This window comes from Pongo abelii, chromosome 9, assembly GCF_028885655.2.
Source record: "Pongo abelii isolate AG06213 chromosome 9, NHGRI_mPonAbe1-v2.0_pri, whole genome shotgun sequence".
NCBI lineage: Eukaryota > Metazoa > Chordata > Mammalia > Primates > Hominidae > Pongo > Pongo abelii.
In genome coordinates, this window is record NC_071994.2 from 102,935,119 (window position 1) to 102,953,170 (window position 18,052).

The 18,052-nt window shown below is 35.3% G+C and overlaps 1 protein-coding gene across 1 annotated transcript in view; it reads left to right on the forward strand.

The window, feature by feature from the left end:
- CNTN5 (contactin 5) overlaps nt 1-18,052 on the forward strand; it is a 1,356,469-nt gene that overhangs the window by 935,258 nt on the left and 403,159 nt on the right. Inside the window, exon 8 of the mRNA XM_054524966.2 lies at nt 17,274-17,477. Within this exon, the coding sequence (XP_054380941.1) occupies nt 17,274-17,477 (204 nt within the window). The remainder of the gene's footprint in view (nt 1-17,273; nt 17,478-18,052) is intronic.

Below are 18,052 nucleotides of genomic sequence, written 5' to 3' on the forward strand. Positions count from 1 at the left end.
CAGGTCTGTTGGAGTTTGCTAGAGGTCCACTCCAGACCCTGTTTGCCTGGGTACCAGCAGCGGTGGCTGCAGAACAGCAGATTTTTGTGAACCGCGAATGCTGCTGTCTGATCGTTCCTCTGGAAGTTTTGTCTCAGAGGAGTACCCGGCCGTGTGTGGTGTCAGTCTGCCCCTACTGGGGGGTGCCTCCCAGTTAGGCTGCTCGGGTGTCAGGGTTCAGGGACCCACTTGAGGAGGCAGTCTGCCCGTTCTCAGATCACCAGCTGCATGCTGGGAGAACCACTGCTCTCCTCAAAGCTGTCAGACAGGGACATTTAAGTCTGCAGAGGTTACTGCTGTCTTCTTGTTTGTCTGTGCCCTGCCTCCAGAGGTGGAGCCTACAGAGGCAGGCAGGCCTCCTTGAGCTGTGGTGGGCTCCACCCAGTTCGAGCTTCCCAGCTGCTTTGTTTACCTAAGCTACCCTGGGCAATGGTGGGTGCCCCTTCCCCAGCCTGGCTGCCGCCTTGCAGTTTGATCTCAGACTGCTGTGCTAGCAATGAGTGAGACTCCGTGGGTGTAGGACCCTCCAAGCCAGGTGCAGGATATAATCTCCTGGTGCGCCGTTTTTTAAGCCTGTCGGAAAAGCGCAGTAGTAGGGTGGGAGTGACCTGATTTTCCAGGTGCCGTCTGTCACCCCTTTCTTTGACTAGGAAAGGGAACTCTCTGACCCCTTGTGCTTCCCTAGGGAGGCAATGCCTCGCCCTGCTTCAGCTCGTGCACAGTGCACTGCGCCCACTGTCTGGACTCTCTAGTGAGATGAAGCCGGTACCTCAGATGGAAATGCAGAAATCACCTGTCTTCTGCGTTGCTGACGCTGGGAGCTGTAGACTGGAGCTGTTCCTATTCGGCCATCTTGGCTCCAGCCCTCAGATAAATCATTTTAAGTATTTTATTTATCATCTTACAAAGAGGTAAACTTTACCCAATATAATAGTTTTTAAAATAATTGTTTTATGGCATATGGTAGGGAAACGTTTTACTGTCTGCATTTATTTTCTTTTTTATTCATTCAAAAATTATTTATTGTGTACCAGCCAGTTTTTACACTACTGAGGAGGTATGGTAATGGACAAAGCAGATAAAACATAGTCAAGATTTCTTCCCTAAGGAAACACTTACTGCCATGCAAGAGATAAGTAATAAGAGGTAAATACATGAGACACACACACACACACACACACACACACACACAGAGAGAGAGAGAGATTGATTATTGATAGTTTTCGTTAAGGTCAGCAAATCCGTAAAGACCTCCCAGAGGGAGTCATTTGAGCAGCGACCTAAAAGAAGTTAAGCAATGAGCCATGCAGCTATCTAGGGAATGCGTGGTTGAGGTTAAGGTAAAAATTATTGCATGTGTCCTAAGTTGGAAACTAACAGCAGGGCCAGTGTGGCTAGGGTGGATTGAAGAAATAAAAGACAGTGTTGTAGTTAAAAAGAGTCAGGCAAAATCATGTCAGTCCTAATAGAGTTTATAAATAGAACTTATAAATTTAGTCTATTACCAAGGGTTGAAATAGGATGAAAAGAAAACACCCGATTTCACTAAACTTAAAATAACGAAATACTGCATTCATCATCAGAAAGGGATTCATAAACTACTTACTGGATACTCTAGTGAGTTGGAAACTATTTTTGACAATTAGAGTAATAATACCCATTAACAATTTGGGGCAACTCAAGATAGCTCCAACTATCTTTACTGGTAACATAACACTCTTTTCAAAATTTCTAAAATTAAATTAATTTCAATAAGTTTATTTTTCACCTGTATGCCACATTTGCACAGTAGGCGTATGACAGAGCTCCTGCTCTAGATGAATATGTGATCCGGTAGGGAAGGTGATGCATCCAGAGAACTATGGGAGAACATAGGACCACTACAAGAGGAATGTGTTGTGTGGATGTTGGAAAGGGCATAGGGAGACCATATAATATATATAAATAATATCCAAACTGGATCATTTTTTGAGAGTGAAAAGGGGGAATATTAATACTCTTTCTGGGAAAACTGGTGTAAATTGGCACTGTTGTAAGCAAATCAGTACACGAGTTAATGATATATCTACAAAATTTCAGAAAAGAAGGGTGAATTGTAAATTAATGTGACTTTTTTTATCTTTGAGTTCTGGGATACATGTGCAGAATGTGCAGGTTTGTTACATAGGTAAAGTGCCATGGTGGTTTGCTGTACCTATAACCCATAATCTAGGTTTTAAGCCCCGCATGCATTAGATATTTGTCCTAATGGTCTCCCTTCCCTTCTCCTCCACAACCCCGACAGGCCCCGGTCTATGATGTCCCCCTCCCTATGTCCATGTGTTCTCATTGTTCAAGTCCCACTTAGGAGTGAGAACATGTGGTTTTTGGTTTTCTGTTCTTGTGTTAGAATGCTGAGAATGATGAATTCCAGCTTCATCCATGTTCCTACAAAGGACATGAACTCATTCTTTTTTATGGCTGCTTAGTATTCCATATGTACCACATATGGAATATGTGGTGTATATGTACCACATTTTCTTTATCCAGTCTATCATTGATGAGTATTTGGGTTGGTTCCAAGTCTTTGCTGTTGTAAACAGTACTCCAATAAACATACATGTGCATGTGTCTTTTTAGTAGAATGATTTATAAATCCAGTAATGGGATTGCTGGGTCAAATTGAATATCTGGTTCTAGAGGCTTGAGGAATCATTACACTGTCTTCCACAGTGGTTGAACTAATTTACATTCCCTCCAACAGGTTAAAAGTGTTTCTGTTTCTCCACATCTTTGTCAGCATCTGTGGTTTCCTGACTTTTTAATGACCGCCATTCTAACTGGCATGAGATGGTGTCTTATTGTGGTTTTGATTTGCACTTTTCTAATAACCAGTGATGATAGGCTTTTTTTTTCCTATGTTTGTTGGCCACATAAATGTCTTCTTCTGAGAAGTGTTTGTTCATATCCCTTGCCCACTTTTTGATGGGGCTGTTTTTTTTCTTGTAAATTTGTTTAAGTTCCTTGTAGATTCTGGATATTAGACCTTTGCAAGATGGATAGATTGCAAAAATTTTCTCCTGTTCTGTATATTGCCTGTTCACTGTGATGATACTTTCTTTTGCTGTGCAGCAGCTCTTTAGTTTAATTAGATCCCATTTGTCAGTGTTGGCTTTTGTTGCCATTGCTTTTGGTGTTTTAGACATGAAGTCTTTGTCCATGCCTATGTCCTGAATGGTATTGCATAGGTTTTCTTCTAGAGTTTTTATGGTTTAAGGTTTTATGTCTAAGTCTTTAATCCATCTTGAGTTAATTTATGTGTAAGGTGTAAGGAACGGGTCCAGTTTCAGTTTTCTGCATATTGCTAGCCAGTTTTCCCACCATCATCTATTAAATAGGGAATCCTTTCCCCATTGCTTGTTTTTGTTAGGTTGTCAAAAATCAGCTGGTTGTAGATGTGTGGTGTTCTTTCTGAGGCCTCTGTTCTGTTCCATTGGTCTATATATCTGTTTTGGTACCAGTACCATACTGTTTTGGTTACTGTAGCCTTGTAGCATAATTGGAAGTCAGGTAGCATTATGCCTCCAGCTTTGTGGTTTTTGCTTAGGATTGTCTTGGCTATAGGGTCTCTTGTTTGGTTCCATATAAAATTTAAAGTAGTTTTTTTTTTCTAGCTCTGTGAAGAAAGTCAGTGATAGCTTGATGGGAAAAGTATTCAGTCTATGAATTACTTTAGGCAGTATGGTCATTTTTACAATATTCATCTCTGGGATGCAGCTAAAGCAGTGTTAAGAGGGAAATTTATAGCACTAAATGCCCATATGAGAAAGCAGGAAATATCTAAAATCGACACCCTAACATCACAATTAAAAGAACTAGAGAAGCAAGGGCAAACAAATTCAAAAGCTAGCAGGAGGCAAGAAATAACTAAGATCAGAGCAGAACTGAAGGAGATAGAGACACAAAAAACTTTTCAAAAAATCAATGAATCCAGGAACTGATTTTGTGAAAATATTAACAAAATAGATAGACTGCTAGCCAGACTAATAAAGAAGAAAAGAGAGAAGGATCAAATAGACACAGTGAAAAACAATTAAGGCGATATCACCACTGATCCCACAAAAATACAAACTACTATCGGAGAATACTATAAACACCTCTTTGCAAATAAATTAGAAAATCTAGAAGAAATTGATAAATTCCTGGACACAAACACACTCTCGAGACTAAACCAGGAAGAAATCGAATCCCTGAATAGACCAATAACAAGTTCTGAAATTGAGGCAATAATTAATAGCCTACCAACGAACAAGAGCCCAGGACCAGGCAGATTCACAGCCAAATTCTACCAGAGGTACAAAGAAGACTTGGTACCATTCCTTCCAAAACTATTCCAAACAACAGAAAAAGGGGACTCCTCCCTAACTCGTTTTATGAGGCCAGCCTCACTCTGATTCCAAAACCTGGCAGAGACGCAACAAAAAAAGAAAATTTCTGGCCAGTATCCCTGATGAACATCGATGTGAAAATCCTCAATAAAATACTGGCAAACTGAATCCAGTAGCACATCAAAAATCTTATCCACCATGATCAAGTGGGCTTCATTCCTGGGATGCAAGCCTGGTTCAACATACGCAAATCAATAAACGTAATCCATCACATAAACAGAACCAATGACAAAAACCACATGATTATCTCAATAGATTCAAAAAAAGACTTTGACAAAATTCAACAACCTTTCATGCTAAAAACTCTTAATAAACTAGGTATCGACAGAATGTATCTCAAAATAATAAGAGCTATTTATGACAAACCTATAGCCAATATCATACTGAATGGGCAAAAGCTGGAAGCATTCTCCTTGAAAACCAGCACAGGACAAGGTTGCCCTCTTTCACCACTCCTATTCAACGTAGTATTGGGAGTTCTGGCCAGGGCAATCAGGCAAGAGAAAGAAATAAAGAGTATTCAAATAGGAGAGAGAAAGTCAAATTGTCTCTATTTGTAGATGACATGATTGTATATTTAGAAAACCTCATTGTCTCAGCCCAAAAACTCCTTAAGCTGATAAGCAACTTCAGCTAAGTCTCAGGATACAAAATCAATGTGCAAAAGTCGCAAGAATTCTTATACACCAATAATAGACAAGCAGAGAGCCAAATTATGAGTGAACTCCCATTCATAATTGCTACAAAGAGAATACATACCTAGGAATACAACTTACAAGGGACATGAAGGGACCTCTTCAAGAGCTACAAACTACTGCTCAAGGGAATAAGAGAGGACACAAATAAATGGAAATAATATGACTCTTAAAACCTTCTTTGCGGCAGTAGTACTTGTACTTGGATTGTGTCCAAGCGTGCATCTGGGCAGAGGAAATGGGAGTGCATTCTAGTCTAGGGAAATAACACAATGCAAGACATGAATTTGAGAATCACCCCATGTAAAATGAAGCATTGATGATAGTGAAGAGTGGGTAATAGTATCAGATGGTTAAGAAAGAGATAGGTACAGGTATGACAGCAAACCAGACTACCATAGATTTTAAATTCCATGACAAAGAGTTCCACATCAGAGGGCCATTTAAGGTCTATTAGTAGGCATGTGACATATGTAAAGAGTAAAACTACTCCTAAACTGCAATTTGATATGAGATTGGAATACTGCAGAGCAACATATACTGTAAAATTTACAGATATTTTAGTTCTGCATAATGGATAATTTTTGCATGGTAAATTGGAACAAGAATAGAATATGGGTGTATGACTCTCCTGCAAAGTCAAATGCCTCTTTTATGTATATATGTAGTTTTAGGTAAGAGGCTATGTTTTATGAAGTTTTTTTAGAATGACTGCTAGGATGATTCTGCATAGAAGGTAAACATAGCAAAAAATAAAACCTCTGTGTGTGTGTGTGTGTGTGTGTGTGTGTGTGTATAGGCTAGAATTTTCAATAATAATGACATTTCAGCACTTACTATATACCTGAAATAATGATGTTAACACTTTTTTTCTGAAATTTCCCACAAAATCCTATGAGCTAGTTGTTATTACCATTTCATAGACGAAGAAACAGAACTGAAGAAGCCATATAAACAAGCTCAAGACTGTACAGCTGCTAGGTGATGGTGCAAATATTCAAGCATGTTTTTGCATTGGTATAAAGGCATCATTTTCCATGGTGCCACATTACCTTACACGCTCATTGAGTTGAGCCTCGTGTGTCTCAGTTCTTCCCCAGAGATCTCAGCTGGAATACAAATCTAGGCACTTAATACACATTTCATGTCACTCTACTATGATACAAATTGTGTTACTAACACCAGTGTTTAAGCTTTTTATTTTTTCACTACAAAGAAGGCATAAGTACAAGCATGAAAAATAATCTATTTTCTTACCCTGATCATTGTTTGACATAAAGTATCCAGATTTTTCTTGATTTCCAGTTTAACAGTTTGTGTGCAGTCACAATTTCTTTGGATGATCCCCACCAATCAGAATCTCTCAATCTCATCTTTAACAGTCATCTCCTAAATCAGTGTTTTGTGAATAAATTTATTCACCTAACAACTAGTTTGTATTATTGAAATTTTTGGTAATCCCTACAGATATATAGTTTTCCTGTTTCCACAACTACAATATTGTGTAATTCTCCTGGGTTCCAAGAAAATTATAGTATTTTTATTTAAGCTATAATAGTTTCTAGTCTTGAGATTTGGGAAAATATCACCGAGTCAATCACCAGAATTATTAATTAACCCACAAACTGGAGACAGAGGCTTAGTGGGAAAAATATATTACAGAGCCCATACTTGTGGAGAATACACAAAACAAATCTGAGTGATCAATACTCAACAAAGAAGTGTGAACACGTTTAGATTTTAAAAAGTCAATCTCTGCTGTATCTTGGAATTAGAAAAACTGATAAAGACTGACAGTATGGGAACTGACCAAGGGAAAGCCAGTTTAGAACACCAAAGCCTAGAAAACTACTGGGCAAAAAAGTAAGAGAAAGGGGAAAAATAACTTAGGGAGAATCAACAATTTATTATTCCATTAAAACCTTTCATCCATGTATCCATAGTATGTATATTACATATATCTCTGATAGAACATGAATGTTAGGTTCAAAACAATGGCCACTCAATTACTTTAAATATGACAATTTTTTCCAAGATATACTTTCTTTTTTATGTGTTCTTTAATTGTTTAAACCCCCTATTATTTAGTACTAGACCTTATTATTTTAAAGCTATGCAAATATCAAAATACATTTGCAAAAAAAAATTGTCTAGTAAGATATGATGATGTCTACTTTGCAAATATATTTTGATGATAATTTGATGAAACTACATCAATTTCAAGATTATGAAATTAATGTAGATATAAATGTAATTATAAAAATTAATATATAAGCATGATTTAACATGATTATGAAAATAAGTATGTTTTTAATCATAAATATGATATAAACATTGTAAATGTGATTGTAAGATATAAACAAAATTATAAAAAATATAAACATGATTATAAAAATTAAAAACTATGTGATTTTACAGAGAAACCCCTTGTAGAATAAGAAAGAAAATGCATTCTTAATAGTTTTTGTACTATTTATATTACTAGCATAATTTGTACCAACTTTTCTACTTTTGAAAAACAACTCAACTAAAAAAACCTCAGCCAAAACTTTCATGTTATGTGCATATGAATTAATAGTAATTTAAGATTTATTACAGTGATTACATATCAACAGAGATAAATATGTGTTTTATGGTTAGGGTTTTTTTTTTTTTTTTTTTTTTTTTGAAACAGGTGAGCAATAGGGACAAACTCTTGATGCAGGAAATAAACCATTTCGGTGCCTGTTGATAAATAGACAGTTTCCACTATTTCTACATGGTGCATGGCAATGTGATAAATAAACTACCTTCATTAAAGATTTGCATGAAGGATTAATGAGCATTAGTTAAGCCATAAAAGCACAAAAAACATTTCTGAAAAATTACATTGAATATAAGAATAAGTTGAGGGGCAGACAATCTCGTTATAGTAATTTATCTTACCTGAAGATTCTCTGCTGCACCTACGTGATAAATGAGACCCAAAAGCAACTCAAGTTCCATATTTAACACAGAAAATTTAGGCAGTTCACAACTCTAGAGGGTTTTGTCCTCTGAGACTCACCTACCTGTAAGGGGGATAATTGATAAAACTCTTATTTGTTTCTGTTAATATTTAGACTCCAATAAATCTTCAAATTTTCACCATAAAATTTGCATAACATGAAATTAAAAGAAGTTAAGCATTTTTAAAAATTCATAGTGAAAAAATTTTGAGTCTTTTAAATACCTGCCTTATGAATTTTCTTTTGCCTTTAATTCATAGAGCTAAGTTAAAATTTAATTATTCTTGTTATGTATAAATGACAGTTATCCTTTGGATAAAAGGTAATATTTTACTAAGTAAAACACAGGCATATTAGAAAACTTTATTTTGCTAACCAAGGTCTTAATTTTCCTTCATTTGGAATATTGTCCAAGATTAAACCTTTCTACGCATCAAGCACTGCCATCTTGTGGACTGCCATTGATTCCGAAAAATACAGGCTAATTTAAAAATTATTATCTGTGCGACTTTTCATGGTAAAATATTTGGACAACTCTGTAAATCTTAATGTAAGTGGAGATGAGGAATAGTGTCCTTGTTTGTAACTGTGCAATAATGAAGCTTTTACATTTATGAACATCTGTATTTCAGGTACACCGTGCTGGTATTTTATAGTAGGTCTCTACCCAGCAGGCCACATCCTTACTGTTTTATATGGTTAAGACTTGAATGGCATTGTGACCATGGTTTAATTACAGTGTGACTTAATGGTTAATAGAAATAATCACCAGCCTGCTTTTGTTCTGGTCTGGTGAGTGAAATCTAGACACTGCTCTAATTAGTCACTATTTCAAACATCTAACTTTTATTTGCAAAATTACATCCCGTGCATACAAAACTCAATCTAGTAAACATTTGAAACCACTATTCACCATGTTTCCTTTTCTCTTTTCAAATAAAGATCAATGCTTTGTAATAATTCTTAGGTTATTGGCAACTCTATATCTCAGTTTTCTTATTTGTAAAATAAGGTCACCTATTCCTATGAGAATTAAATGAATTAATATACATAGAGCACACTGCCTGGCACATTCTAAGTGTGGTACACATTTACTAGATTGTATCGGTGCTCCATCCAGACGTTCTTCACCCGATGCGTACACACATCCAGCAGCTGCTATGAAGATTGGCTGCTTCCTCTTCTCCAGAAAATTTGCCACACCTAGAAAATCGTGCGTCCTGCCCTCACTGCATTCCACCTGCCCCAGCTAGAACCTTATAACTTACTGATACAGGGGAGAGGGTGCAAATAGTCTTTGCTGATACTCTTTGCCTTCTTTTGCCTCACTTACCAATGCTGCAGTGAAAGTTGTGTTTGAGAACCCCAAGTGGGATTAGTCTTAAGCTAATCTCCAACAGGGAACACATCCTTGGTTAGCTTTATTTTTTTCTCCCTCATCTTACCTTGCTTCTCTTAGTTTTTCCTCCTGGAAAAATGTTGTCAAATCATATTTGAGAGTCCCCTTCACTGACTCTATTTCTGTAAACCCAATGTAAGACAATAAGTATTTACTTTTGTTATTGTTGTTATGCCCTCTGGTGTCCTGATTTAATGAAGGATAAATGCTGAGATTACTTTTGTCATGTCCAAAGTTGAACCGAGTCCATGGAAGGACTCCACAGCCATTCAGTAGTTCTCCATATATATATATTTTTAAGCTAACATTTTCACAAATTTGATAAGCACATTAAGGTCATAGTCCCTGGCAAGATTCTGGGGCACAAATAGACTGTTGTTGATTAGGGAAGGGATTTGTGGGCTTTATCAGTGAATTATGGGAAACCTGGAGTGAATGCTTTTTAATGCTAAGTTTAGAACCTAGGTTGAGTTCGTGCCACTGACTCTTGCACACTGTTGAGTAAATGCCGGCCCTAGACCTGCTAAGAGCTTACAGTTCAATACAACATAATTTAAAAACCCCTTAGCAAAGCAAGAAATTTAGGCTGCCTTTTGAAAAGTGTTAGCAATGACCTTTATATCTAGACACAGGGCTCCTGGGATAAAAATGTCTTCCACACTGTGAAGTATTCCACAGAGAAAATAAAAATAGCTGCTGTCACCCAGTTCATATAATCACTTGAACTCTAGAACTTGGAATTCACTAGCTCAGACCTCCTTAAGTTGTGGATCATGAGATGATGCCAGTTTAGTTCTGTTCTTATTATACGTATTATTTTGTTTATCTTATGTTTTTCTAAAGGTGTTTTGAATTACATGTGCATAAAATATTTTCCTGTCTTGGTGACATAATTATGAAGAACTCTGCTTCTTTTGACTTTAGGTAACAAACATAATGAAAATACTTTTCTCCAAAGCATAAAAAAGAGAAAATTATTACTTTGTTTTGTTCAACCAAGATAACTAAAATTTAATGTAATAATACAGCCTACTTTGTTTTAAAGTAATTTCATTTTTCAAACATATGACAAGTATTCTCTTTTGCATTCTTCACAACATCTTTAAAAATATCTTGATTCTGAGGCTGGACACAGTGGCTAATGCCTGTAAACCCAGCATTTTGGAAGGCCAAGGCGGGTGGATCACGAGGTCAGGAGATCGAGACCATCCTGGCTAACACAGTGAAACCCCATCTCTACTAAAAATACAAAAAAAAATTAGCTGGGTGCGGTGGTGGGCTCCTGTAGTCCCAGCTACTCAGGAGGCTGAGGCAGGAGAATGGCGTGAACCTGGTAGGCAGAGCTTGCAGTGAGCCTTGACAGAGTGAGACTCCGTCTCAAGTAAAAAAAAAAATAAAAAATCTTGATTCTTTCTCTTGGTACTAACCAAGAGTCAGACAGCTTTATTCTATTGTAACTCTCAGGATCTTTGTCTCTGGTTGTGTTTTTATAGATGAAACTTTTGACACTTGGAAATTAAATCCAATTGCACGAGGTACAAGATGAATTTGTATTCTACAATTTGTGCTTTATGCTAGATAGTTTATCCTGAGCCAGTAGCACCCCTTATTGAGCAGTTTCTTCATGTTGAACACTCATTTAAGTGGCTTGTGTAATTCTCAGCATTACTACCATGTAGACATTATTGTCCCATTTTTTTGGATACTGAAACTAAAGTTTAGGAAAATTACAATAATTAAAGAAGAGAAAATATAGGCTTAGAGTGAGAAGAGAAGTTTAAATTTTCCCTCTCACTCTAATCAGCTATAATTTTCCACTGGTTCCTTCACCTATTTGAGCCTCAGACCTTTGATGTTGAAGATGATTAAAATAATAATAACTATATTTCTGTAGTACTAATTTTACATGAAATATTTTATTTAACCTTCCCTTTCTTCCATCAATTTTAGTTTACAGATGAGAAGATTAATGCTTGAGCAAAATTAAATAGCTTTCCTAAAGGTCGTATAGTTGGTAGGTCATGCAGCCATCTTTGAATGCCTGGTCTCTGTGATTTTGAAGTGCATGGTTTTACTAACTCACAGTGCTAACTTCTAATGTGTCTGTGTGTGATAGGGAAAGTGGGGGGCACAGACCAAGGGAAGAACTAGGTAAAAAAACATGAAAAGTGTGTGACTCACAGTAAATTCTTACACTAATTTTTTCCCAGCTGTATCTGATATTTTCATAATATCCTAAACTGTGCTTTGCATATTTCATTACTGCTTATTGATATCCCAGTTGCCTTGATCTCAGCTCCCACCCCAAATCTAGGAGCCAAAATGATTTTTCTATATGATCCATTAAATAATTTGAGCTGCCAATCAGCTTCCTCAACAAAATATTAATAAGCATGATCAAGCAGAGGCAAATAATTTGTCACCCATGAGGTTATTAACCTCTGATAGGGATTGGACTACCTAAAATTTAATATCCCTTACCTCTAAGATTTCATCTAACTTACCTAGTAGAATAAATCATGAAAATACTTCATAGTGCCTTTGTAAAAATGATCCTTTTCTCTTTTGCTCATTCATGTTACATTCCAGATTGTTAAAACTGTCTGTATTACTATAATAAATAGAGACTCAGTATCTCTATTTAGCCCAACGTCAAGCATCCTCTTTGACTCATATTCTCAAAGCCAGAACAAGCCAATTTAGATCTTAGAAAATTTATAATGAAGTTTAATATGTGAAAATAAATCCACTCCTGTTCTTAAAATTTAGAGAGGTTTATATAAATAGATTATAGATACATTTCTATCTCAACTATGCATTTATTCACCAAATATTTATAGATCAACTACACACCAAGTATCCTGTTGAGTTTTAAAGATACAATGGTGAAGAAGGTAAATTCAATCTCTGCTCTTCCGAGAGTAATTGACATGGCTAATAGTGACATTTTCTGTTTCAATCAAGGTACACATCAGCATTGTAAAAGGTATTTCCCACCAATTTCAGGTTGTCCTTCATGCTCAGTAGTAATGAATAATTAAGTGGATAATTCTCTACAATTTCTATCATAATGTAACTAATTCAGAAATCCGAAGTGGTAGGATTGGGTACAAATTTTCAAAAAAGAAAGTAATTGTAGTGACAATTTTTAAAACCCTATTTTTCTCCAGGAACTTACTAAGTTATCCTATTTAAGTATCTTCAGGTCAGTTAAGTCATCATGAAAGAGAGGAGATGAGTCATAATGGATGATGGAATTATGAAAATAAATAGGATTAAAAGACAATTTGTAAATATTAAAATGCTCCTGACATATACTCTACTAAGCAGCATCAGTAAAAATTAATACAAGCATACAGAAAATAAATAAATACAAAACTTGAACTATTTAAAAAATAAACCAAAAGTTATTTATTTTTTATTTTTTTGATTTGGGGTCTAACTCTATCATCCAGGCTGGAGCACGGTGGCACAGTCACAGCTTATGGTAACTTTGAACTCCTTGCCTCAAGCTATCCTCTCACCTCAGCCTCTCAAAGTGCGGAGATTACAGGCTTGGGCTGCTGTGCCTGGACAAAAGTTATGTTTTCATAATAAATAACAAATTATAAATATGATTTTTTGGCAAATAAAATGTTAACTCTCATATTACAGAAATAACAAAAAAAATAGAGATTTTGGTAAATAAGGCCTGTTAACTGATAATCTTACCATAAGGTTGAGCATTTTATAAAAATAGAGAAGCTTCTGATTTTTAAGTTTTTCTTTCTGTACTTACAGGGATAAAGAAAATAGGCTCCCTGGGAGAGTTGCATTATTAATTAAGTCATTGAATAACTCAGATGCTATATCCATTGTGTTCTTTCCAAATTCTTTGACCCAAATCTTCTGATGTGTACACACATTATTAGAAAGAAGAATGGTTATTTCCCAACATGTAGTTATATTAAAGAATGTTGAATCACTGTGATTACTCATTGAAATTGTTTTCAAAGACTTCAGAGAGTCCAGTATGCAGTTTCATTCCCCATTCTCACACTTTTCTTTTGTTAATGGCACCGCAGTTAAGAGAAATGAGCATCATTGTCCACATGTGTACTCCTGTTTTTATATATTCTGTAGATGTGGAAATACATCACTTAAATAATCATCTTATTAGTGGAGCAAAGAGAAGATCCTCTGTTTATTGACACTGAATCAGTTGCAGCAATTGCATAGAAAGTCTGCAATACTTGAATTCCTAAAATCTGGACATTCAATTAGGGCAGGAGACAGCTAACCTGGAAATGTTCTCACTACCAAAATTTAGAAATGATGACTGAAATAAAGCAAAGAAAATTCCAATATGTAGCTGATCTCACAAAAAAGAAAATGAAATCCTAAAGTATCAGAAACAAATAAGAACTAAGATCCAAAGCATAGTCTCTGGTGTTAACCCTGAGGAGATCTTGGAAGCTAGGTACATTTTTTATATGTTACAGAAGTAGACCCTAAAGTCTAAAAGCTAAAGGATGAATGATCATGCCAGGGCCAAGGACAAGTCCTTGGGTCTGCCTGAGAATGGAAGTTGAATAGCAGTGTCTGCCCAAGTCAGACTCCAGATGGAATGACTTGCTGGTTCAGAGTAGAAGACAAAAATTTTCCAATGAGAAACCAAAAGCCTATGCAGCACATGTATTTGTGGCCCAAATGTATATTACCACATAGTATCAAAAATATGCGATTGAAATTTAACATAAACATTGATCCTTTCGTTGCAATTGCTTTTGGTGTTTTAGTCACGAAGTCTTTTCCCATGCCTATGTCCTGGATGATATTGCCTAGATTTTCTTCTAGGGTTTTTATGGCTTTGGGTCTTACATTTAAGTCTTTAATCCATCTTGAGTTAATTTTTGTATAAGATGTAAGCAAGGGGTCCAGATTCAGCTTTCTGCATTTGGCTAGCCAGTTTTCCCAACACCATTTTGTATACCTGTGTAACAAACCTGCATGTTCTGCACATGTATCCCAGAACTTAAAGGATAATGATAAAAAAAGAAAGTAAACTACATAGAAAAATGGGGGAAAAAATTGATCCTAAGTAGGGTTCATGCAAAAGCGTTCTTGAGAAAGACTTTCATAATGTAGAGGCACAGGATATCTCAAAGTGGTCATTGTCTGCTGAAACAGGGACTACTCACTGAAGAATCAGACCAAGAACTTCTAAAACATTTTAGTTGCTTTAGATAACCACACTATTAAAAAAAAAAAAAAACCTTAAAAAATGGGAAAATCATAGTTGACCAACTAATCTCAATATCTTCTGAAATGAATGCTACTACTACTAAATTTTTACCACTTAATAGATTGGCATGCATTCAATTATTTTTAAGGGCCAGGTGCAGTTTGTATGGAAGAAAGTGGTATATGAAGCTAAAGGCTGTGGCACCAGAGCTAACTATACTATTTCCCTGAAATATTTTATAGTTCTCAGGTTACAATGTAATACTAAAAATAATTATAGATTTATAGATTTTTTAATGATTACTTTGAAGGCAATATTAAATAAATGTGAATAGATAATGGAAAACCTTATAGGAGAAAGTAAACAGGAATATTAAAAGATGTTTAGCTCAGTCCAATATTTTCATTTTTGGCACTGGCAGAAAATCCACTGCAAACTCAGGTTGTCAACTCTTCTATTGTGTACTATTTCTACTTTTTATACTTGGAATTATGAAATGCTTCGCTACATGAAACTGAAAACTTATTTGAAGAACTAAATAAGCATTTTTGAGTCCCCAAATACTTACCTGCCTGTAATATATGAGAAAACACCAATTTTGTGTGAATGTTTTTCTCCTATTCTAAAAATATGAAACATTAACTCAAGAAGTATCATCAGTATAACAGAAACAGTATTTTTAAATTTAATGAATGGTGTCCTGTAATTGTTAGTTGCTTTCTTTTCTCTGAAACTTTAATCTAAACCAAAAACTAAGAAAACCCTTATTTTATATTAGATTTTAGTAAAATAATAAAAAAATTTGATTTTAGTAAAATATCTAAAATAAATATATATTAAAAAATATATGACTTATGTGTGAATGACAAGTAACACTTCCATTATAGCAATTAAAGGGATTCACATTGTTAAATGTGAGAAAACCTTGAATTTAGAGTCTACTTGAGCTGTATAAGAACAAGTTGAAGTATTTCAATTATACTTTATGGAGTTCCTTCATTCCTTGGAGTAAAGTCATGTGGATATTTTAAATAAATTATTAATAAAATATTAAATGTACTGAAGGCTGCCAAATGGGTGACGGTAACTGTAAAAAATAGTTTTCTTTATAAAACAATTGTTAAAATATTTGAAAGTTTTGGATTTTGTATCTGTATATTGTAATTATGCATTAATGCAATATAACATTTCAAAATTCTCAGGCTTCTGCTAAGTATATAATTTCCTTTTTTTTTTTTTTTTTGAGACAGAGTCTTGCTCTGTTGCCCAGGCTGGAGTGCAGCGGCCTGACCTCGGCTCACTGCAAGCTCCCCCCCTCAGTTCAAACCATTCTCCTGCCTCAGCCTCCCGAGTAGCTAGGACTACCAGGTGCCCACCACCACGCCTGGCTAATTTTTTTTTTTTTTTAATTTTTAGTAGAGATGGGGTTTCACCGCGTTAGCCAGGATAGTCTCAATCTCCTGACCTTGTGATCCGCCCGCCTCGGCCTCCCATAGTGCCAGGAGTACGGGCGTGAGCCACTGCGTGCAGCCTATATAATTTCTTTTAATAATAAATATTAGTGAAATCTTGCTTAGAATCAATGTTCAACTCATCATTGAAATTTTTCTGTGGAAAACAGACCTGAAAATATTTAAGTATCCATTATTCCTTCAGACTTGTTTTATATCCTCTTTACTATTTTTCTTATATTTAAATGGTGCACGTAGAAGGAGCTCCTAAAGTAATAATTTTTAGTTAGGCTGGGATGATAACAGAAATGTTACTTTTCATATTTTATGAATGAATATTATTCATTAAGTTCTTACGTACATTGTCTTGTTGGAAGCTTATGAAGTACGTAATATTATTCTAATTATATGAATTTTAAAAATGAACCTCAAAAAGTTTGTTAAATACTGGCTCAGTTTAAACCATCACTAAGTAGTGGAGTTGGAATTTAATGATACTGTCTCTGAAAGTCCCAATGAACTTAAACTTAATTTAGAAGTTAAACTAAGTTACAAAATGGGATGTGTGTAGAGAACATTTGGACAGAAGACATGTAGTTTGCCTTTCTTTGATAAGTTTAATTGCTTAAGTGTCCCTGTCTCACACCTTCCTTACAATAAGATCTGAATCTCTATTTTCTTATTCTACATTGTTTCATAGGTTTGGGTAAATTCTCTTCATTAAATTGATCTTTGAGAATGGAAAATTGTCTTTTACCTTTCTATTTTCAGTGTTATCATAGTTCTGAGTACCTAAAACATGTTCAATACACATTGGAATTGAAATAATAAATAAATGAGTCAAGGTCAGACATCCTAAGAAATATTTCAGATCTCACCTTAGTCATTAACAATAATCCTTTGAATATAAAATACTAAATTATATAGATACATGGATCAAATATGTATGACCTTGCAATATATCTAATGCTTTCTAAAGGCTTTGTTGTTTGAGCTTTGTCTGTTAATGAAAAAATCAGTCTTTCATTGACCAAATTTCGTGTATTTTCAGAGATCATCTATAGCTGGGTATTTAATGAGTTCCCTTCCTTTGTGGCGGAAGACAGCCGGCGGTTCATTTCCCAGGAGACAGGCAACCTTTATATTTCTAAAGTCCAAACATCAGATGTTGGCAGCTATATTTGTCTGGTGAAAAACACAGTGACGAATGCTAGAGTCCTTAGTCCTCCAACGCCACTCACTCTGCGTAATGATGGTAAGTTGCTTGGCCCATTAAAATGGTCAGCCAACTCTAATTTGGAAAATAAAGATGTACTAGTGTTTTTTTTTTAAGACTTGGAACTTACAAACAAAAAGGAATTTGCTATATTTTGAGACTACATTTTTAGGTCATGATTATGCATGCCTTAGAATAGAAGTTTTGACATAAGAAATTGATGATCCATGGTTGAGAAATATTCACAATAATGCTACTCTAATGCCAGAAAGGGAGAAAGAATATGAAAAAAGAACCATAATAAATACTCCACAGTTATGTCTTTTGCTCTTTAGTGCCTCTATATAGCGTATGTGTATGAATTGCAAGCATTTTATGGATTGACTTTTCATTACATTTTCATTTTAGCTGCCTTCAAATTGAATGTTCAGGTTTTAATACTTCATGGTATAGTTATAATTGTTATTATTACTTTTCCAATAATAGGAGCAGTTGGAACTGTAACTTTTAAGTGCAAATCAGGCAGACGTGATGATTCTATAATTATAGGTATTGCCATCTATCCAAAGTATCTTCAAATTTAAACACCTCATTTGTATTTATAGACATTTGCA